At 35.9% G+C, this 23,940-nt stretch overlaps 1 protein-coding gene across 27 annotated transcripts in view; it reads left to right on the top strand.

The window, feature by feature from the left end:
• KTN1 (kinectin 1) overlaps positions 1 to 23,940 on the top strand; it is a gene marked incomplete at its 3' end in the record, with an annotated part of 104,099 nt that overhangs the window by 37,620 nt on the left and 42,539 nt on the right. For 14 of the 27 annotated variants that reach the window (XM_081113509.1, XM_081113500.1, XM_081113499.1 and 11 more), the window contains 17 exons: positions 2,040 to 2,206; positions 2,633 to 2,701; positions 4,448 to 4,485; positions 5,122 to 5,212; positions 6,051 to 6,119; positions 6,874 to 6,911; positions 7,062 to 7,143; positions 7,923 to 7,991; positions 16,576 to 16,610; positions 18,370 to 18,460; positions 19,145 to 19,213; positions 20,370 to 20,407; positions 21,052 to 21,142; positions 21,290 to 21,358; positions 22,675 to 22,712; positions 23,637 to 23,727; positions 23,803 to 23,871. In XM_081113509.1, coding sequence (XP_080969635.1) covers positions 2,040 to 2,206; positions 2,633 to 2,701; positions 4,448 to 4,485; positions 5,122 to 5,212; positions 6,051 to 6,119; positions 6,874 to 6,911; positions 7,062 to 7,143; positions 7,923 to 7,991; positions 16,576 to 16,610; positions 18,370 to 18,460; positions 19,145 to 19,213; positions 20,370 to 20,407; positions 21,052 to 21,142; positions 21,290 to 21,358; positions 22,675 to 22,712; positions 23,637 to 23,727; positions 23,803 to 23,871 — 1,214 coding nt within the window. The remainder of the gene's footprint in view (positions 1 to 2,039; positions 2,207 to 2,632; positions 2,702 to 4,447; positions 4,486 to 5,121; positions 5,213 to 6,050; positions 6,120 to 6,873; positions 6,912 to 7,061; positions 7,144 to 7,922; positions 7,992 to 16,575; positions 16,611 to 18,369; positions 18,461 to 19,144; positions 19,214 to 20,369; positions 20,408 to 21,051; positions 21,143 to 21,289; positions 21,359 to 22,674; positions 22,713 to 23,636; positions 23,728 to 23,802; positions 23,872 to 23,940) is intronic. The other 13 variants (XM_081113511.1, XM_081113505.1, XM_081113504.1 and 10 more) reach the window with 1 other exon arrangement.

The raw sequence follows: 23,940 nt of genomic DNA, 5'->3' as shown, positions 1-23,940 counted from the left end.
TTTCACTATGTTGATTCTTCTAATCCATGATCAGGGAATATCTTTCCATTTCATTGTGTGTGTTTCTATCTCTTTTAATAATGCTTTGTAGTTTTCAGTATATAGGTCCTTCACATCCTTTGTTAAGTTTATTCCTAGCTATTTTATTCTTTGGTTGCAATTGTATCATATCTCTAAGCATATTATTTATATTTACACTGCTGTCTCTTGATAGGCATCAGTTAACTTTCTGTCACAGAAAATGAGTGCTTAATACTCTCACACCACTTCTCTCACCTTTCCCTCATCCTCCTGATAATGTTATGTATACTTTTTGATCATGTCAATATTCATTGTTTGCATCATTATGACTCTGTACTCAGTGCTGAGCCAAGAAAAATATTAAAACTGCAATTCTTTTCTTGAACAATGTTTTAATTTTCTGGAGCTAATTATTGCTTTATGTTTTTAAGTTGCTTGATTTTGTTTTACCATTTAAATTTTTTCCTGTGGTTAAACTCCCTTTAACATTTTCCCCTCCCCTAGCCTCTCAACATGTTAGATAGTGGAGACCCTATTAGTTTTTCCTGGAACCATCTGTCTGGAGTACTCAAGTCTTCCTGTTTGAGTACCTTACTTTCTAGGTTTGCTCCATAGCTATCTTCCTGAGACTTAGTTTTGTCTCTTTATCCTGTTTTTTGGACCTTGTGTCACTGCCATCTTTCTTGCTTTCCTCTCATTTAATAGCAAATGTTTTAGTAGCTTCACAAGAATAAGCCTTGAAATGCATATGTTTGCATATCTGAAAATGTTTTTATTCTTTCTACTTTCATGCTTGTTTTATAGTTTGACTAGATGTAGAGTTCTGGGTTGGAAATAATTTTCCCACAGATTTAACTTCTACTGTTGCTGATAAGAAATATGCTCTTCTGAGTTCTAAACCTGGACATTATAATTATGTTTTTAATTTTCAGGAGCTCTTTTATGAATTGTGTTCCATTCTGATATTAGTATCATCTTATGGAAGAAACATCTAACCTTTCTTAAAACATATCTAATGCACACATATACACATTCCTTCTTCTTCCCTCTATTTCCATCTCTATTCTCCCTGTTTTGGACTTGATTGTGTTATGGGGCCAGGAAGCAGCTCTCATAATGCCTGGTATTATGATTTCCTGAATCTTTCTAGGTTTTTAGAATCCTTTCCCTTTACTCCAAGTTAGTGATCATCTCACCATTCATTTTGTCTTAATTTCTTGTGATTTGCAGTTACATTTACTTATGATTGCATCAAGGATAGTTTCTCTCTCTCTCTCTCTCTCTCTCTTTTTTTTTTTCTGTGTTGGGGTTATTAGAAGAGAAGCAAACAGAGAATTTTTACTTCATCTTACACCAGGACATTTGTCAGCTTTCAGCATCTTTTTCTGCTTTCCAGGTAGGAGAGTATAGGGAATTTACAAGAAAATCACTAAATAACTTACTAAAGTACTTACTGAGAGGTCATTGGAAATCAAGAAATGATATAGCCCTGGCCAGTGTGGCTCAGTTGGGCGTCGTCTCATGCACAGAAAGGTCGCCAGTTCAATTCTGGGTCAGGTTAGGGTACATGCCAGGGTTGTGGCCTCAATCCCCAGTAGAGGGCACGCAGGAGGAAGCTGATCGATGTTTTGCTTCCCTGGCGATGTTTCTCTCTCTAAAAAAAAAAAAAAAAAATCAATAAAAAAAAGAAATGATATAACAGTTTTAAACATCATGTACTGTTCAGTTAACACATTAATTGAATATGTACGTGCTGTGTGCCAAGCATTGGTCACAGCTCTGGATTCAGAAAAGGTAATCTCTGATTTCAAAAAGCTGGGTGAGAAGATGAATTAGTATGGTGTGGCAGGTACTGTGATTAAAAGTAAGCACATAGGCTGTTCATATGCAGTCGGGAAGGAGGGAGCAGAGGAGACATTCAAGGAGGGTTTTTCAGAGGCGATCATGTCTACACTAAAGATGAGTATCAGTAACCAGGAAAGGAAGAGACCTTTGTAAAATACAATGCTTTGTTACAGATTTACAGAGTAAATTTGTGGCCAAAGAAAATGAAGTACAGAGTCTGCATAGTAAGCTTACAGATACCTTGGTATCAAAACAGCAATTGGAGCAAAGACTAATGCAGTTAATGGAATTGGAGCAAAAAAGGGTGAATAAAGAAGAGTCTCTACAAATGCAAGTTCAGGTATCTAGTTTTCTCTCTTTTCAAAAATAAACGTGGGCAGGAATTAGATGTATCTGAATAGAAGAGGGAGGATAGTCTGCCTTGTCCTAATTCTGGAGTGGTGATGAATAATTAAAACTTAATCTTTGAGCATTTGTCACAGTATGGGGTTTTTGAATATATACTTAAAGATGTCCTCACCCACAGTCTTAGGCTTTTTGTATTAGATTAGGAACAACACAACATATTCTTAATTTCTACCTTGTAAATTAACTTTATTAGAAGAATGCCTAATCATTATTGTTGTAAAATGACGTCTTTTGGAATCAAAGAATGCCTTTCTAAAGATAAACACATGTACCTGTAACTCATTTTGTTCATATGCATTGATATATTTAGTAACAACACACTTTTCCCTTTCTTCTTTTTGGTTGCTATTTATGAAAGGATATTTTGGAGCAGAATGAGGCTTTGAAAGCTCAAATTCAACAATTCCACTCCCAGATAGCAGCCCAGGTAATGGTGCTTTCTTATTGTTTATCATTACTAATAGCTTCCTAGCTGTGTAACTAATCTCCTGAGTGCCTGCTGAGTGCTGAGCACTGGATTAGTCCATGGGAGACTAGTTATTGAATCAGTATTGATGATCCTGAGTGCTAAATTCTCTGATAATCATAATAAGAAACAATAAGAAATTCAAATTCAGCTAGTTGAGAGGTGGGTTATAGAGTTTTTGCCATAGGAAGAAAAAATGTCCACAGTTCTGTCACAAAACAGGAGGAATTGGCCAAATGGTGTCGAGAATAGTAATTTGTCTATTAGAAGAGTTCTCTACTATTGACTAGCCATAGAGGAAAATTTTATATTCCCTCAGGTGGTAGCAGTATGCTGATCATAACTCTCAGATTATATATGCAAAAGGGTCATTTTAAGATTTATATTTCAGTTTAGTGAGTGGAGAAACCTTCCAAAGTTTTGCAAGTGGTATTACAAGACCTGTTTTTCTTTTGCAGCATTTTAATGTAACCCATCTAGGTATTAACTATTTCTTGTTGAAATTAATGTTCGATCCAAAGAATTATTTTTGAGATATCAGAGGAGCAGTTAAAATACTCTTAATGTGCTGATTTGGTTTAGCCTTCTACCATTTAATTTAAAAAAGGATATATCTTTTTATTATGGTGGATAGGTAGATATAGTCTTTGGAATATAAATAATACAACAGTGACAAAAAAGGGAAAAACTTCTAGTACTTAACTTGTTTCCATTATATACATATTGTGAATTTTAATTCTACAACTTTAAAATTCTAAAAATTGTAGAAAAAGGAGTAGCTTGGAATAGAAATCACCTTTCTATATAAAAAGTAATTTTTAAAAACTTGTTTTTAAAGTTTCAGGCAAATTTAAAGTCCTAAAACTTCGAGATAGCAAACATTTCCCCCCACCCTCACTCCCTATTTGCTTTCTTTGTAGAAACTGTAGTCTAAAATTAATTAGGAAGAATTATTTAATATAGAGAAGGATGCTTGTGTGTTTATGGATGTGTATGTATATATATAAATTATCAATTCAAATTGGATTAAAATCCAAGTTATTAGCTGAAAGAGAGCTCTAGAAATTTATCAGGAATTAAATACTTAGAGGATGCTATAAATACTTTTTAAAAAGTAAAGATCAGCCCTAATCGTTTTGGCTTAGTGGATAGAGCATCAGCCTGGGGACTGAAAGGTCCCAGGCTCGATTCCGGTCAAGGGCATGTATCTTGGTTGTGGGCACATCCCCAGTGGGAGGTGTGCAGGAGGCAGCTGATTGATGTTTCTCTCTCATCGATGTTTCTAACTCTCTATCCCTCTCCCTTCCTCTCTGTAAAAATAAATAAATAAATAAAATAAATCAATAAAATATATTTAAAAAAATAAATAAAAAAGTAAAGATCAGCATAGGTATTACCAAAAAGTAATTCTTACCTTAATCATGAACTGTTATCATTTCATTATTGGAAATAGTTACTAAGGAAAAGAAGTACAGGGATGAAAAATGAACTTCATCTTATTTTCCTGATGTTTTGTTTCTTTGTTGAATGTTGGTGATCAAATTTGCCTTAAAAATAATAGCTACTATTTAATGAACCCTTGCTATGGGCCAGCTGATGCCTTAATAATTTTATATACTTTGATTTCTTTTGATTTTTAATGATTATTGTAAAACTTTTAAACTTTGTCCTAAATGCTTTTATGTTGACACTGTTTTTCTTTCTTAGACCTCTGCTTCAGTTCTAGCAGAAGAATTACATAAAGTGTAAGCCTTCCTGTCTACATTTCTCTTACAATTGCTTAGTCACCATTAACTGATTACCTGCTAGATTCAGTACTTATGATTAAATTTATATTCTAACTTGTTCAGAAAATGCAACTAAATTTGGAGCAACTCTCATCCTCTCGCCTGCCCCCGTCCCTCTCACTGATTTGGCTCCTGAAAAGTTAAATGTTCTGTGTTTTGTCTTCATCATAAAAAGAACTGGGGAATTTTTTTCATTTGGGCTTGAGCATTTATGTGGGAGAGATAATTATGATTTGAGATCAGAGGAAGTTAGTTTTTGTGTCTAATAAGTAGTTGCAGGTATTCTGTATCTAACTATACGGAGGTGGCCAAAACAAAGTTCTGTTTTTGTGTATTGTGTAATTGAGTTCAGAAGCCCTAAACTCAGGTTTTGACATTGCCAGGATTGTGAGCTTAAAAAAGTTACTTATTTCACCTCAAGTTTTAAAATAGGGGTAGGTATTTTTTGGAGCTGTAGTAATGCATATGACAGCTATTCCTAAACTGAAAGGGGGACTACAGAAATGGAAGGTACAGTTTATGTGAGAAACTGCTTTGATTTGTGGTTTGACTTCTGAATATTTATTGAATGTGCAAATGTATTTCCCGTTAAAGGATTGCAGAAAAGGATAAGCAGATAAAACAGACTGAAGATTCTTTAGCAAATGAACATGATCATTTAACAAGTAAAGAGGAGGAACTTAAGGTACAGTAATTATTATAAATGGCTGCAGTATTTTACAGTCATTGAGTTACCCTGATCTTGTAATCAGTATATGTGTTTATGAGAAGAAAATACTCTAGCCCCGTGGTCGACAAACTGCAGCTCGTGAGCCACATGCGGCTCGTGAGCCACATGCGGCTCTTTGGCCCCTTGAGTGTGGCTCTTCCTAAGCCTTAGGAGTACCCTAATTAAGTTAATAACAATGTACCTACCTATATAGTTTAAGTTTAAAAACTTTGGCTCTCAGAAGAAATTTCAATCGTTGTACTGTTGATATTTGGCTCTGTTGACTAATGAGTTTGCCTACCACTGCTCTAGCCCTAATCAGTTTGGCTCAGTGGATAGAGCTTCGACCTGTGGACTGAAGGGTCCCAGGTTCGATTCTGGTCAAGGGCACATGCCTGGGTTGCAGGCTTGATCCCTTGTAGGGAATGTGCAGGAGGCAGCTGACCAATGATTTTCTCTCATCTTTTGATTTTTCTATCTCTCTTTTCCCCTCCCTTCCTCTCTGAAATCAATAAAAATATATTTTTTAAAAAAGAAAATACTCGAATTCATCTGAAAAGTGTCTCTTTTCTAAACTACAAAATCCTTTTTACCCCTCTAAGAGGAAAAGTTTAAAGGTTTTTTTTCTCACATGATATAATTGACAATAATTTGGAAATATGTTAAACATCAGGAATTGATGGTTTTTCTTTCTCATTTAAGAAATTATAATTTGAGACTTGCTTTGAGACCTTTGCTTAAGTAGAAGAGTGTTTTGCAAGCTTCAAAGTCAATTATATTAAGTATTTCTAATTCTGTTTTTTCCTTTTTCTAGGATATACAGAATATGAATTTCTTATTAAAAGCTGAAGTACAAAAATTACAGGCCTTGGCAAATGAACAGGTAGATCTTTATTGCTTTTTAAGCATTTACCTCAGAATTTCAGTTTGTCTATACTTATTTTTATTGGTATTGCAAGCTCTAATTTTACTCATGTAGATAGCAAATAAATATAATGGTTACTTGGGTATGGCTACATGGTATGTTGTTGAAAGCCTTTTCTATTTTACAATGCCTCTCACAACCCATCTAGATATTAATTATTTTCATGTTGAAATTAATGTTCGATCCAAAGAATTGAACACTTTTGATATATCAGAGGAACAGTTAAAACACTCTCTCTCTTTTTTTTTTTTTAAATATATTTTATTGATTTTTTACAGAGAGGAAGGGAGAGGGATAGAGAGTTAGAAACATCAGTGAGAGAGAAACATCCATCAGCTGCCTCCTGCATACCCCAGACTGGGGATATGCCCACAACCAAGGTACATGCCCTTGACCGGAATTGAACCTGGGACCCTTCTGTCCCTAGGCCGATGCTCTATCCACTGAGCCAAACCGGTCAGGGCTAAAACACTCTTAATGTGCTGTTTTGTTCTAGCTTTCTACCATTTAATTAAAAACGGACATACCTTTTTATTAGGATAAAAGTTGATCAATAAGAAGTACAAATATTGGATAGCATAATGTATTGTTATTGCTTTAATTTTACTTCAAATATATAAAAATGTAACTTTTTAATATGTAAATTAAGTAAAAAAATAATTTAGAGCACTGCCTGAGAAATGACATAATTCTCATCTCATTCTAAACACAGGCTGCTGCTGCACATGAACTGGAGAAAATGCATAAAAGGTAATTAATGTATTGTACATGGAGTCATTCATACATTTATGTCCAAGTATAATTACAGGAAATATAGCTGCTTATAACTGATACTTGTGCACATAATTTATGTACACTTCCTGAATATATTACATGTTTTAATTGATTTTTTTCTCATAGTATTCGTGTTAAGGATGATAAAATAAGACTGCTTGAAGAACAGCTACAGCGTGAAATTTCAAACAAAATGGAAGAATTCAAGGTGTGTGATTAAGCTTGTTTTTTGAACAACCTTGTAATAGTTTTCAGTTGAAGTGAATCTAGAAATACTACTTTTATGTGTAATGACTCTGAAACAGTGTTTCTAGAGTTTATTTGGGGACTTATATAAGCAGTGAATTTTATCAGATTCTTCTTGCCTAGATTATCTTACTTCTTCTTCTAACAGACTTGAAATTTGTTTTGCTCCTGCCTTTTCTCTACAGTTTTCAGTTGGTAGTTTGTGGTGGTTCTATCTGCCTATGTTGTTGATGCACTGCTAGTTTTTGGTCTGGCCAACCAGCTTGAGTGCTGTAAAGCATTCTGATTCCCAGGGTGCATATCTGTGTAGTATGATTTGCTTCTTGGGGGCTTTAATTTACTAGTACTCACTTAAGAAAGCAGGGTTTCCTAGATTCCATTGGCACAAACTGTTCAACTCTTTGAAATACACATGAAAGCAGTTCAAAGCACAGTGTTAACACTGTTTTGGGATAAACTACATGACTGAAATAGGGGGCTCGGTAGAATTTGTTTTAGAGATTATTGTACATGTACTTTATACTAGTACTGTATTCCTGTACTCTGGAATGTATTCATTAAAACTGGAAACTGGAGCCGTGTGAGATTTGTATTCTTATGTACATTAGTGTATAATTCACCTGCCACTTTATTAGTACTTAAAGCAATAATATGGGTTCGATATTTTTTTAAAAACTTACTCAAATTATTGCATTGTTACCTTTTCTTAATAAAACAGTAAATTGAGATTCTTTCTTCCAGATTTTAAGTGACCAAAACAAAGCATTACAATTAGAAGTTCAGAAGCTACAGACCCTTGTTTTTGAACAGGTAAGGCTTTTCATGAGTTAGTTACAAGGTAGAAATATCTAGTATATAACAAGATCTGCTTCTTGTTAAATAGTAACCAGTTCATTTACTTTGAAAAATATTGATTGTATTTTTATTGTTCTTGTGCTTATCAAATATCCAAACTAAGGAAAATACAACTTTACTTCCTGAAAGGAAGTTAATGCTAACATGCTTGTAAGCATCCCTCCCCCACAAAGGAAAGAAAAATGTAATAGGATGCATAATAAAAACATTTTAAGTTACTTTGATGCATTTGGCTCTTAGGATAAAAGTCCTTAGACTTGGAGCTTCACATTCTCTAAGGCATCATGGTTCCCTAAAGGAGAATGGGTTTGACTCAGCCAGTGTGGCTCAGTGGTTAAACATTGACCTATGAACCAGGAGGTCATGGTTTGATTCCCAGTCAGGGCACATGCCCATGTTGCTGGCTTGATCCCCAGTAGAGGGTGTGCAGGAGCCAGCTGATAATGATTCTCATCGATGTTTCTATCTCTCATTTCCTTTCTTCTTCTCTGAAATCAATTTAAAAACAGAGAGAGGGAGGGAGAGAAAGAGAGTATGGGCTCGAAACCTAACACCAGCATTTAAAGCAGTGTTGTTGATCAAATTGCTTAACCTTCCTGAGGCCTCTCATCCCAAGTCTTTCACATTTTATTTACATCATAAACTTGGTAGATTTAAATGGGTAAGTTTATGAATAGTGTATAGCCTAGTGCTTTGCATATAGTAGTTATTTTAAACCTCCATATCTTTCCCTTAGATATTTATTTTTTCCATCTCATTTCCACCCCATACTGCCATCATATTCTATATTTATAGCAAGCCATCAAAACTCTAGCAGCCCGAATAAGCATCCTATATAATAAAAGCCTAATATGCTAAGTGTCCGACTGTTCATTCAACCAGTCGCTGTGACACGCACTGACCAACAGGGGGCAGATACTCCAACTGGTAGGTTAGCTTGCTGCTGGGGTCCAGCTGATCAAGACTGGGCGAGACGGGCTGGACACACCCTGGAGCCCTCTCGTGGTCCCTCCCCGGCTCCGATCATGCACTGTGGGGTCCCTTGGCCTGACCTGTGCCTTCTCGCAATCTGGGACCCCTCAGGGGATGTCCACAGGCCAGGCCAAGGGACCCCACCTCATGCATGAATCCGTGCACCGTGCCTCTAGTAGCTCCATAAATTAGAGCCCCAGGCAACATCCATTTTATGTCTGTTCCTGATGGTTGCCTTCATACTCTTCTCCTACACAACTTTTCAAATTTCAGTGTTAAAAAATATTCTAAAAACTCTTGATATTAGATGACACATTAAAATAGAAGCTAGGCATGTGTTTCTAATACAGTTAAATTTTTAGAACACACTTATTGGAAGCTGAAATGTTAGTTATTGCAAACGATAGCACTTCTTTCAGCGGGTGCCTACTTTTTTTTTTATTTTGTAATCCACATTTATGCAGGTATTGAATTGGTGTAAGTAGCTGTGCCAAGTACTGTGGAAGTATTTTGGAAGTATTTTGCTAATATCTTAACAGGATAATCCACTTATTTTTCTCCTCCCTTCAGTATGATACTAGTTATGAGGTGTATTGGTTAATAATTTGAATTTTGTAATCAAAGAAAACATGATAATTTCAAAAGAAACATCAAAAGTGCTTTATTCAAAGTACTGTCCATTACACATTTTCCCCATATTTCAGGTAATTTGTGGATACCGTCCCAATAGAACTTGTTTTGAGGCAAACCATTCAAAGACCTAGTTTTCCACTTCTTCATATGTTTTGAAGTGCTGCTCAGAAAGCACATGTGCCATTGATGGGAACAAGTGGTAATGTGAAGGAGCAAGGTCTGGTGAATACAGCGGGTGGGTTAATACTTCCCAGGCAAGATCTTTTAACGTGTCTTTAACTGGTTTTGAAGTGTGTGATGGTACATCATCATGAAGCAAAATTACTTTGCCGTGTCTTCTGGCACATTCTGGTCGTTTCACGATCAAAGCGTGGTTCAAATGGATTATTGGTTGTCGGTAGTGATCAGTACTAACGGTTTCACTTGGTTTTAGAAGCTCATAATACACCACACCTTTCTGATCCCACCAAACGCAGAGCATTATCTTCTTTCGAAGCGATTTGGCCTTGCAGTTGATGTTGATGGTTGACCTGGATAAACCATAATTTTGTGCGTTTGGGATTCTCAAAATAAATCCACTTTTCATTGCCAGCCACAATTTGATGCAAAAGAGACTTTCGTTCATGCTGTTGAAGCAACATTTTACTGATGACTTTTCGATTTTCCATGTCTTTCGTTCAGTTGATTTGGCACCCATTTTCCTTCCTTCAAAATCTTTCCCATTGCTTGTACACGATCGGAAATTATTTGCTGAGTAAGGTTTAATCTTTCTGCAAGTTGTTTTTGAGTTTGACACACCATCTTCATCCAATAATGCTTATAATTGTTGGTTTTCAAACTTTTTCGGTTGACCTTGACGTTCTTTGTCTTTGACATCGAAATCATCACTTTTAAAGCGTTTAAACCAGCGTTCACAAGTATCTTGAGATGGAGCATGTTCACCATAAGCTTCCTGAAGTATTCAGTAGCACTTTTCTTCAAAATAAAGTAATGAACTAAAACTTCGTGCAAATGCTCTTTTTTTTGGCACGAAATTGGACATTTTTAAGCGTAAAAATCTCTATGCTGTTAACATCTTCAGCAAATTTGACATATGAAGTTTTGAAGCTTGCTGTCAATACAACAAAATAGCATACATATCAAATCGCATATATAATCAACATATGTGTAACTCCATCTACTGAAAAATATCCGCATTATTAACTGGTACACCTAGTAAGTGCTTTGCTTAATCTTTATTACTTTGTATATTCTTTACCCCTGCAAATTAAAGTTAATAGAGAAGAAAATTCTGAACAGATAATATTTAGTGCAGGAATATGATTTCATGCCTCTAATCCTAAAGTGGTATTTAAATCTTATCTTAAATCTTATTCTTATTTCATGTTGTTGAGGTATAGCTTATAAGAGATATGATATTTAATCAATTGTAAGTTTTTTTTTTTTTCTATGTCTTAATTTATCACCCATCTTTGAAGTCTGGTTGTATCTTACAGTCTCTGGTTACAAATTTAGTTGGCAGCATTTTTAATTTTTAGTGCTACATAAAATACCGGTTGTTAGATGCAACGTCAATGACCTGGATTAGATTAAATGATAGATAATTTTTATTTTATTTTATTTTAATATATTTTATTCATTTTTTACAGAGAGGAAGGGAGAGGGATAGAGAGTCAGAAACATCGATGAGAGAGAAACATCGATCAGCTGCCTCCCGCACATCTCCCACTGGGGATGTGCCCGCATCCCAGGTACATGCCCTTGACCGGAATCGAACCTGGGACCCTTGAGTCCCCAGGCCAATGCTCCATCCACTGAGCCAAACCGGTTAGGGCAATTTTTTATTTTTTTTATAAAATATATTTTATTGATTTTTTAGAGAGGAAGGGGGAGGGATAGAGAGTTAGAAACATCGATGAGAGAGAAACAATGATCAGCTGCCTCCTGCACACCCCCCACCGGGGATGTGCCCGCAACCAAGGTACTTTCCTTTGACCGGAATTGAACTTGGACCCTTCAGTCTGCAGGCCGATGCTCTATCCACTGAGCCAAACCGGCTACGGCAGATAGATAATTTTTTATCCTCACCCCAGAACATTTTTTAACTGTAGAGAGAGAAAGGGGTGGTGTGCGTGTAGGGGAGGTGGGCAGAGAGAGAAACATCAGTTGGTTGCCTCCCGTATGCACCCTGACTGGGGATTAAACACATACGTAGGTATGTTCCCTGACAAGGAATTGAACCTGAAACTTTTTGGAGTACAGGACAATGCTCCAACCAACTGAGCCATGCAGTCAGGGCTTATAGATGGTTTTTGATTGTGTTTATTCTTACCTAGAAAAGTAGAATGTAGTTTTTGTGAGTTGGTTATCAGAGATTCTGGAACACCTATTTCAATATGTAATTTTAAACTTTCTAAATTAACTTTATGGGAGATTAAAGCAAATGCCTAGAAACGTATCAATCTGTCCTAGAGTTCCAGTATTAAAGATGCTGGTAAATTGTATTTAGGTTTAAAAGAAAACCTGAATTTTTAAAACTCTTTTGACTCTTGTTCTGTACTAAAAATGGTATTTCTCTATCATTAGGCAAGAGTGAAACCACTAGCCTTTAAGTTTTCTTTTTCTTAAAGGTAATATGATGCCTTAAAACTGCCATTTTAATATCTTATATAAACTATCACATGTGAAAGTTAATATTAAAAATATATATTTTTAAAAATCCTCTAATTTCTACCTTATTTAGTCAGCCTTTACTGTGAAGTTTCTGTGTGCATTTAGGTATTGTTAAAATAACAACTTTCATCATGAAATGAAATTTTTAAACAAATAATAGTTATATGAAGTTTTAGAAGTAGTCCTTAGAACAAAATTTCAGTCACATTTTAAAAATTTATTTAAAATAATTATTTGATAAGAGTGGAAACTCATTTTATAGTACTAACTTAAGATTTGCTTTTTAATAATTCTTAGAATTTTTCTCTTCTGAAAACTCTCTTTTTCATTTTAAAATATTGTAGAAAGCATATGATTGGTGTTATGTTTTTGGTTGTAGTTCTGACTTATCTCATCTTGGCAGACCAAAGAACCACCTCTTTGACATTTTTCTGGTCATTTCTTTGTTATTGCTAATAAATGAAGAGATAAAGATTAGTTTAATGTTTTTTCATTTTTACCTTTCTTTAACCCCTTCCTCTACCCAGCAGTCAGAATTCCAAGTGACAGTTGAGAGATGAACAGTTCAGTTAGTTATTTAACAAAATGTAGTCCTTTTGCCCCATGGATTTTTATCCTGGAGGAAAAGATTGACCTTATTGAAACAAACCAACAATGGTGCCAGGTTGTTGTTTCTTAAGGTGTAGGAAGCAGAAAGACAACAAACACCAGGTAAGGGAACCTGTTTATACACTGAAGAAGTGAAAGCTCCATTTATAGATGAAGCAAATATAGATGATGCGAGTCACAAAATCTTGTTTATTCAGAATAAAGTAAAACTTTCTGGGGATGAGGGTTCTTATGTGTCCTTTTTTGTGTGTGTGTGCATATTGACTTTTTAACAAAGGAGCAGCACGACTTATTTTTATTCTAGTAGATTTTTAAGATTCAGTGATCAAGATTATTAAGTAAAAATTATGGGAATAGGCAATTTTTACTCCTTGCCCTGCTACCTAGTTGTATTTTACTGCAGACTAAATCATTATTATATAAGATATAGTTTTGAAAATTAGGTAGGGAGGGAAAAATTGGATTAGATTTGATCAATAATGTATAAAGTAAAAATGTTGGATAGATGTTAATTGGGTCAGTTTGTACAATTGAATAGTGAATGAGCAATTGACCAAGAGTACTTGTTAAACTGTGATCTCCTTAAAGGAATTCACTTTATTAAATATTAACTGAGTACATGCTAGAAACTATGCTATATGCTGAGGCTACAGAGATGGATGAGAATTGGTTCCTGTCTTCAAGACAGGTTTAGTGTGAAGATAGATACATAACACAGAAAAATGTGATGAATAAAATTCTTGAACAGATTAGGAGGAGGAGATAATGAATTCTAATTGAAGGAGGGTGAGGGTGAAATGTGCAGAGAATAGGGGACAGCTAAATGTGATTTTGAAAAAGGGCCATGAATTTGCCAAATGGCTAAGAGGACCATTCCAGGTCTAGTGGATACAGTATTAAATGTCATGACAGTATATGGTAAAATTGGTATATTTAGAGCTTATTAGAGAACTGCAAAGTATGAGGTATAAGGAGTAGAGTCAGTTGGGCCTAATAATGAAGAACTTTGTATGCTGTGTAAGGATCAGGAACTTGATTTAGCATATAGGTATGCCATTGAAGGGTGCTGTAAGAATAAATAAGCATTTTGGATAGATCAGTGTGGTGACAGTAAGGTGTTTGAATTTACATAGGGGAGAAGTATGTAGGACTAAAAGTAAAATACAACTGAATGGTTAAGGTGAAGATAGCTTGGACTTAATAGTATTGTCTTTTTTCCCAGTCTTCACCAAGGATATGTTTTTCATTGATTCTAGAGAGAGGAAGGGACAGGGAGAGAGAAACATTGATATCTTGCCTTCCGTATGTGCCCCGACCAGGGATTGAACCTGAAAACCTTTGGTCAGTGCATGGGGATGACACTCCAACCAACTGAGCCACACTGGCACGTGCATGCGTCCGTCCTTCCTCCCTCCCTTCCTTCCTTCCTCTCTCCCGCCCTCTTTTTTTCTTTCTTTCATTTTAAAATGTAGCTTTAATTGACACTAACATTATATATAACATAATGATTTGGTATTTGTGTAAATTATGAAAAGATTACTACTGTAAGTGTGGTTAAAATCAATTACCATGCATAGTTACAAATTTTGTGTTAAGTCTTTATGTGAGACTTAAGATGGGCAAAAATCATCTTGACAAAAGATGTAAACTTACTGCATGATTTATTTTTCATAGTTTATAAATCTGATTAGAGACCTAGTGCATGAAAATTCATGCACTCCGGGGGTGGGGGTTGGGGGGAACCCCTCAGCCTGGCCTGTGCCCTCTTGCAGACCAGGAGGCCTTGGGGGATGCCACAATCTGGCCTCCTTCTACGGGAGGCGACCTGCAGGCCAATCTGGGGACAGTGCCAGCCAGAGAGCAGTCTACCTCTCCCTCCAATCGCCTCTCCACCACTGCCAGTCGCTGCCATCCCTTCCCTCTGCCCCCTGATCGCCGTCCCTTCCCTCTGCCCTCTGGCACCTGCCTTGGCTGGCCTGGCACCACCCCACTTGCCGGCCCCACCCCCTGCTGACGGCTTGTTCTGCCTTTTGGTCAATTTGCATATTAGGCTTTTATTATACAGGATTTAATATATGTTTGACAACTCTTACCTCCTTTCTGATGGTAGGAAGAATTTTCCCATTTGGAAGTTCTTTCTGTACTTCTCACAAAATAATCCTTATGGATTAGAAGCAGGGAGAAGAATTAGGGTGATGTGATAGTTGAGAAGAGTAAAGCTGAGAGCCTAATCTAGGGCATAGAAGAAAAGGGGGTTATTTTTAGAAATATGTAAGAAGCAGAATCTTAGGATTTGGCAATGGAAATTGGAAAAATTAATAGTGTTTGTGAAAATGGTTGTAATAACATTGGGAAAAAATTAAGAAATTTAGAGAAATTAGGAGAGAGCAGGTAGGGATGGGTGGAAAATAGTGTTCAAGGAAAACGACCCTAAACCTGTTTTATCAGGTAAACCTGTTTTATCAGGGTGTCTAGCTGCCTGAACGCCTGGGGATACTGAGGGGAAACTCTGCTTCTGGATACACAATAAATTATGACCATGAGGACTTCTGTATGTATGGGGGGATGACAGGAGGGAGGCCAATGTCAGGGGTCAGTTGTATTTTATTGCAGACTAATTCATTATTATATAAGATGTAGTTTTGAAAATCACGCAGGGAGGAAAAAAATTGGATTAGACTAGACCAGTCATGTATAAAGTAAAAATGTTGGATAGATGATAAGTTGTGTCAGTTTTGTGTAATATTGAATGAGCAATTGACCTGTTGCTTTTCATATGTGTCCTCACCAGGGATTGAACCCGAAACATTGTCATGTTTTGTTTTTTTAAATATATATTTTAAAATTGATTTGAGAGAGAAAGGGACGGGGGGGTGGGCGGGGGTGGTGGAGAGAGAGAAACATTAATGTGAAAGAAAAACATCAATTGGTTGCCTCCTGCAAGCACCTCACCTTGGGACTGAACCTGCAACCTGGGTATGTGCCTTGACCAGGAATCGAAGCCATGACCTTTTGGTGCATGGATTGATATTCAGCCAACTGAGCCACACTAGCCAGGACTACATGTCATGTTTTAATGATTTACAAGGAGGATATGTTCATATGTTGCTTCTGCAATTTATAACTAGTTCTATATATTGATCTTGGGGGTAGTTATATAACCATCTACATGTTAAAAAATTCTTGAGTTGTACATAGGAGTTTTGAATTTGCCTATATAAATGTTATACCTTAAGTGTTTAAAAAAAACCCCATTTATAAAAAGAAAGAACAAAGCCTCCTTCCTGGCCTTAGAACCTTTGATTTTCTTTTTTTTTCATATATGAAGAACTGAATTAATTGATGAAAAGGAACTAAGGCTCATTCCCTTCTTATCCTTAAGATTTTCTTTTGTAGTAATTAAAGAATTATTCATAACATACTAACTCACTTTACTAGCCCATTTTATATTTCATGTTTTTCTGTCTTGTGTATCTGCTTCTCTTTTGTATTGTGTTTGTAAATTATTTATTAGCAGTCTTCAAATATGGATCATCTTACTAAATTTTGAATGTAATTAAAACAATTTTTATAGAATCCTATTTCAGTGTTTAAGCAAGTTTTATCTCATGCAAAGTTGGTGAATTAAACTCTCTGGTGATTTTTATTTTAGCCTAATAAAGATGTTGTGGAACAAATGGAAAAATGGTGAGTTGAAAATTTTCTTTATTTTAATGAGTCACTTCTACCAAATTTGAGATAACAATGATCTATACTAATAAAAGGGTAATATGCTAATTAGATCGGATAGACCAGTCGTCTTCTGGACATCCTTCCGGACAAAGCCGCAGCGGCTGCCAGGGCCGAGGAGGGCCAGCAGCTGCAGCAGCCAGCAGTGGCAGCAGCAGCAGGGTGATGGGGGTGTTGCCTTCCCCTGATCCGTCTGGTCACCTCCTGCAGAGGGAGGCCAGACTGTGACTTAGGCCCCCACATCCCCTGAGGGCTCCCAGACTGTGAGAGGGGGCAGGCCAGGCTGAGGGGCCCCCCCCCCACCCCCCCAGTGCATGAATTTTCAAGCACTGGGCCTCTAGTTTATATATATATATATATGGCTAAGTGTCCATCTGACTGGTAGCTATGATGTGCACTGACCACCAGGAGGCAGACGCTCAATGAAGGAGCTGCCATGACCACACTGGCCATTTAAAAATAAACGGCACCATGGACCTGGTGCTGACAAACCAACACTCGGTTTCTCCCAAGTGGGATCCAGGCCCTGCCACCACCCCGAGGGACACCCTACCAAATTGCAGCCAATGCTGCCAAGATCCTGTGGCGCAAAATGTGGCCCACAGCCCAGCCGAGCCCAGCCCGGAAATGGTCACTGTTGATGCTGGGTAATGATGTCACGTAGCAATGCCTGGCTTCCTCTCCCTAGTGACTAGCCTCCTTGGAGTTTCTTCAGCCCAGGAACATGACTTGCTTTATAGCCAGGTGCAAACATTTTACACTGTAACCAAATGTCTGTGAAGCGTTTTCATGTGCCTCATCCCATTTGATCCTCAGAAGTCCTGGAGTAGGTAGATAGGAGATTTGGTAGAATCCTATTTTCTTTTCATTAGCTGGAACACGGAGATTTAGAAAGTTTAGAAACTTGACCTGACTGAAAAGAAGTAAGAAAGGGTGGACCTTGAAAATGATTTCAGGTTTTCTCACTGTGCAGAATATAGTCAAACACTGCTGCAGTTAAAATATTTTACCCTTTGTTCTCCCTGTGTGATCTACAATATTAATCTGCTTTGTGTTGATAATTACTGCTGTGTTGCTGACAGTTACCTGAAAGAGAAGTTGGGGTGCTTCACTGGGCTGGAAAAAGTTTAGCTAAATCAGAAAGCAGATCTAATTAAGAAAATTTATTCTGTGTATATATAAAAGGCTAAGTTGACTCACGATACATATAAAGCTCTCGCTGGTGCCAATCGCATGCATGTGTTTCGATCTGTCATTGTTGATCGTGAATTTGGTTGACACTTGTATTATAGAGAAAGGGTGAAAAGTGCTATTAAATATTTCTTCTAATTAATTTCCTTTCTATGTTCACTAATCCATGCACCGGGACACTAGTTAACTGTATTAATTAAGGTTCTCAAAATTCTTTTTGTATTTCACAGTGGAAGATAGTGGTATGCTCTTGATTGATTTGGGAGATTACATTAGGTTTGTGGGTGCCATGCGTAGCAGTGATTTATTTGTTTAGGCTAGCATGTAAACATGCATTACTTGAATACATTTTACTTACTGGTAAAGAAGAAGTACCCTTAGACATTAATAAAAGAGTCTCAGAAACATTTCTAGAATTAAATTTTTATAAGGAACAATGGACATGAGTAATCCATGTAAAATACTTAGGAATGATATCATTCATTTACCTTAAAAAATAGTTCATACATATGTATTATGATTTCAGCATTCAAGAAAAAGATGAGAAGTTGAAGACTGTGGAAGAATTACTTGAAACTGGACTTATTCAGGTGGCCACTAAAGAAGAGGAACTGAATGTAAAGCACTTTTAGATTTATTTTCCTTGTGGTTATACAGTTATCCACTGTAATTTGTGTAAGATTCTTCCCATAGCTTTTAAACTGCATATGAATTAACTACATTTTATTACATTTATGATTTTCTTTCATTAAATTTAAGATTTTATTAAAAATACAAAAATGCATGGTTGATTATAGCATTCACTGCCTTAATGAAGTAGATACTATTGTTATGGTTTGTAAAATATGCTTTCTCACCTCCATCTATGCTCAAATTATAACCAGCGGTAATAGCAGACTTGATAAGTTCATGAAGTAGTATTGGAGGCCAGAGAAAGGAGAGACTGCAGTTCTGTTTTTTGATTATCATTAACGAACTCGAGTAGGATAAGTGGTGTTGCTGGAAGAAATAACTTAAAAGTTGTATTTGAGTTTAGGGTGACAGGTGGTATACTATGTGGTTGTGTGATTGTGTAAACATAAATAGAAATACTTGTGGGGATAAATGAATTAAAAATTGATTTGGCTAGCTCTAGAAGTTACAGATTTGTAGACAGACATGTGAAAGAAGGGAGATTTCTGGGCCTTCCAGAGAAAAAAAGAAGCAGTTAAAGAAAAATGAGAAGCTAGTTTATTTTGAAGCAAGCTATTTTTCCCCCCGGAAAAATAAAAGTATGTTCTGCTTATGTGTCTTTGAAAAAGGCAATAAGAACAGAAAACTCATCTTTGACAAAAGAAGTTCAAGACTTAAAGGCAAAGCAAAATGATCAGGTAAGGAATTTAATAGATTCTACAACCATTTTTTTTTTAAAACAATGGACAGGCCTGGTACATTCAAATGGAGCCATTCTGTTATTTGTCTGTTCCTTCCTTCTCCAAAGTGGAATTTGTCAGTTGTAGTTTTTTGTGAATGATTAGTGACTTGATTATCAGTAATAGAGGCAGCAGTTTTATTGGATGCTGACTATATTCCAAGTATTAGGTAGAGTACTCTAGATAGGAGGTCATTGCTTTTTATGACAGGATAAAAGGGTTGAGTATACAAATAGAAAGTGAGACTCTAAATAAGTGATGGCAAACCTATGACACGCAGGTCAGAGGTGACACGCGAACTCATTCTTTTGGTTGATTTTTCTTTGTTAAATGGCATTTAAATATATAAATTAAATATCAAAAATATACATCTTTGTTTTACTATGGTTGCAAATATCAAAAAATTTCTATATGTGACACGGCACCAGAGTTAAGTTAGGGTTTTTCAAAATGTTGACATGCCGAGTTCAAAAGGTTCGCCATCACTGCTCTAAATCATGGGTGGGGAACCTTTTTTCTGACAAGGGCCATTTGGATATATATAACATCATTCGAGGGCCATACAAAATTATCAACGTAAAAATTAGCCTACTATATTTGTTCAAACATTTAATTAACTCACCCCTAATGCCTTGGCAGGGCCAGACCCAATGATTTCTCGGGCTCTATATGGCCCGCAGGCCAGATGTTCCCCACCCCTGCTCTAAATAATAGTAGAAGGGGTTATCTGACGTAGGTAATTTTTTTTTTAATTGCTTAAAGTATTACAAAGAGTATTACATATGTCTCCTTTTTTTTCCCCCCCTGCTTAGGTAATTTTTTAAGTTGTATTTTCTCTTTAGTTGGTTAGAATTATTTAAATAATTTTAACATTTATGTGTTGATTTTTCTTTTGGACTATACTTAACCATAAGTAGCCTTAAAGCTGTTTACTTTCAAAGTGCTTTTCATTTACATAATTATGATGTTAAAAGCTAGTAAAAATTAATTCTTGGGTTTCCTTTTCCTATTTGGATTTTGGTATAGTGGAAAATTTAAGGATAACATACTTTTCTATTTCTAATCCATTTGTATTTTGAGCAAATTACTAACTAGGATGCCTTCTTGTTTCCAGGTTTCTTTTGCATCTCTAGTTGAAGAACTTAAGAAAGTGTAAGTGGTGACATATTAAACTGGTCTTCCTCTTTTAGTCCATTTGTTTAGCGATGTATATTAGTTTAACTTTCACTCTAGAATTTTTCATTGATTGGATAAGCTGTGATTTCCCTGGTACAACGTGATGGTTAAAAAATGTATTTCCATAATTGTTTCCATTTATTTTCTTAACTTACAGCAATGCATTGTTAATTTTCTGTTTCTGTGGTAGGAACTATTAAAGAATAGGTTTTATTAGATGGGGAGATAAGTTCCTTGCTTGTCTCCTTTCTGAGATGTCTATAAAGTTTGATGTCACAATTGTGTATAAGTTCTATCACAGCTTTTGCAGCCCTAAGAGCCAATATTATTGAGAGGAACTTGATTCTCTCTGCTGTTCTTCAGGGTACACCTCATATTCTCTGTTTACTTCTGGATCATGTCACTAGCTTCTCCTTATGTGGATAGGCTTCAGCGACTTGATAGTTACTGATTATTTCTCATTTAGAAAGAGCTTTAAGTATTATTTCCCCTTTTGTCTGATATGTTGCTATTTTACTTAAAACGGGAGAATTCATTTGGTGAGCTTATTCATGATTTGGTGCTGTTCTTAGTTGGTGATGGTTTCTATTCAAATTTAATACTCCATTTCTTTATCTAAGAATTCATGAAAAAGATGGAAAGATCAAGTCTGTGGAAGAGCTTCTGGAAGCTGAACTTCTCAAAGTAGCTAATAAGGAGAAAACTGTTCAGGTATTGGGAGTGAGAAAACTGTGCTTGTCTATTTGTTTATCAACTTTAGTGAATACCACGTAATTTCATGTGTTTGTCTGTACATTGCATTTTATGTCAATTTCTGTGTTTCCATTGTCCAATCTTGTCTGTTTTGTCATTGTCAAGGATTTGAAACAGGAAATAGAGGCTCTAAAAGAAGAAATAGGAAATATCCAGCTTGAAAAGGCTCAACAGGTAAAAATCCCAGAGCCATAGCATGACAGATTTGTTAGTGTATGTGTATTTATACGCTACTTGGTTTTCTTGTTACTTGGAAAAAATCTTTTAGTCATGTGATGTAAGTATATTGGGTAATGTGCTTTTTATTTTTTTGCCTGATTTGAGTAAGCATTCTTGATATTTAATCAATGAGTCTTTGAACTGTTAAAGATTCCTTTTTAGAAAGTTTTCTGTATTAATGTTTCATTTTAGTTTTCCAACTTAATACACGAAACACTTGGTAAACCTTTTTTTAATATTTTTCTTAACTGCGTGAACTGTAATGTTTTGTTATAGAATACGTATTGCTCAACCTTTGCCTTTAGAACAGTGGTTCTCAACCTTCCTAATGCTGTGACCCTTTAATACAGTTCCTCATGTTGTGGTGACCCCCAATTTCATTGTTACTAATTGAACATAATTAAAGCATAGTGATTAATCACAAAAACAATATGTAATTATATATGTGTTTTCCGATGGTCTCAGGTGACCCCTGTGAAAGGGTCGCTCGACTCCCAAAGGGGTCACGACCCACAGGTTGAGAACCGCTGCTTTAGAACAAAGTACAGATTTCATATTTCAGAGATAAGAATGGTTACTGGAAATAGATGGGTTTTGTTGAATTTAATCCAATAAGGCTTCATTGAAAAAATGGTGAGGCTGCATGGAAGAGATTCCAATAGATTGATTCAACAATATTTTTTGAGTTCCTCCTACTTGTCAGAGGAATATGTTGGTGATTGAAGATAATGTGTTGAAGGAAATGGGATATGATGAAAGATAAAACTCCTCTAAATACAGATTGAGAGATCAGGAAAGTTTCCTCCTGAGGAATTGATGTCTAAGCCAAGCTCTGAAGGGGCTATGGGGGAATAAAAGGTGCTATAGAACTGTGTCTGATAAGAAAATGAGATTAAAGAAGGACACTAGAATGCTAGTGAATAGTTGGCCTTGAAGACTGGGAAAGAAGAGCTCTGATATGGTAGGGAGGTATGTGGACAGTTTAATGTTCTAATTTTCACAATTACAGAAGTATTACATTATTTAGAGTTAGTTATTCATAACTATATTCCTTGCCACCACCTGCCTGCCTACCTTACATTTTTAATTTATTACTCTTACTGTGTCATTGGAATCAAGAGATGACAAAATCAAAATGCATCTTATTTTGGCATGAATAATTCATTGAGGATTTTTGTAATTTAGAATGTATCTGTTTATCATAAAGCTTTAATAAGGTAAGTTGAAAGGATTATGAATGCTTTTTCTCTGCTTTTTTCTTTGTATTTCAGTTGTCTATCACTTCTCAAGTTCAGGAGCTTCAGAACTTGTAAGTACCATTTCTTTAATTTCCCTTTAATATTTCTTTTCAGCAAGTTAAATACAATTATAACAAAAATTGTAGCTTCTTTTTACTTGATTTTAAGTAATATTTTAGGTAATATCAAATTATACCTCAAAAGGTCTTAAGTTTTTATTAGAATTTAACCTGTAGGTTTTTATTTATCTATCTATCTATCTATTTATTTATCTGTTTATTTATTTATTTTTTAGGGGAGTGGGGATATAGTGGAAAGTTGTATTTTTTTTGATTTATAACTTGAATATGACCTTAAATTGAGATGATCCTCTTTGCCCATTTTCTTTTCTTTTTTTTTTTTTAATATATTTTATTGGTTTTTTACAGAGAGGAAGGGAGAGGGAGAGTGAGAGGGATAGAGAGGTAGACACATCAATGAAAGAGAAACGTCAATCAGCCGCCTCCTGCACACCCCCTACTGGGGATGTGCCCGCAACCCAGGCACATGCCCTTGACCGGAATCGAACCTGGGACCTTTTAGTCTGCAGGCGGACGCTCCATCCACTGAGCCACACCGGTCAGGGCCTCTTTGCCCATTTTCATAGCCAATGTGAAACTGGCTGTATGTTTCAAAACCAAACCAGTTGTAATAAGCTATCTAAATTTGCTGGTATTGACTTAAAGAGCATGATATGGAGTGGGACTACAACTATCCTAGTTTAGTCAATATCTGGATCTTGATAGATGGATTTGATCATCCTATGCTTTTTAATTTGATTTATTCATCCTATGTTTTTTAATATGATATCTCCAAAATCTTGCATGTTTAACTTTTAATTTATTTAAATTAGCTTGGGCTATAAATATAAAATATATCTTTCCCAGCCTTCATTATTTTTGCTTTGTGTAGTCTTGTAACATTTCCATTGATAGTTCTTCTTAACTTACTGTCAGATTAAAAAGAAAGGAGGAACAGATGAATACCTTGAAGACTGTTTTAGAAGAGAAGGAGAAAGACCTAGCCAATAGCGGGAAATGGTTACAGGTGAGAAGATAAAGACAAAGAAAACGTCCTTTTTATACTTGAATATCAGTTCAATTCATACCTATTCTTTTTCAGGATCTTCAAGAAGAAAATGAATCTTTAAAAGCTCATGTTCAGGAGATAGCACAACATAACTTGAAAGAGGTATAGTATAAGCAGATAACCAGAATATTACATAAAAATGACTATATTAGAAAGGAAAGAAGGTAATCT

This window comes from Myotis nattereri (genome assembly GCF_964212035.1).
Source record: "Myotis nattereri genome assembly, chromosome: 1".
NCBI lineage: Eukaryota > Metazoa > Chordata > Mammalia > Chiroptera > Vespertilionidae > Myotis > Myotis nattereri.
This window is presented reverse-complemented; position numbering and strand designations above follow the sequence as displayed.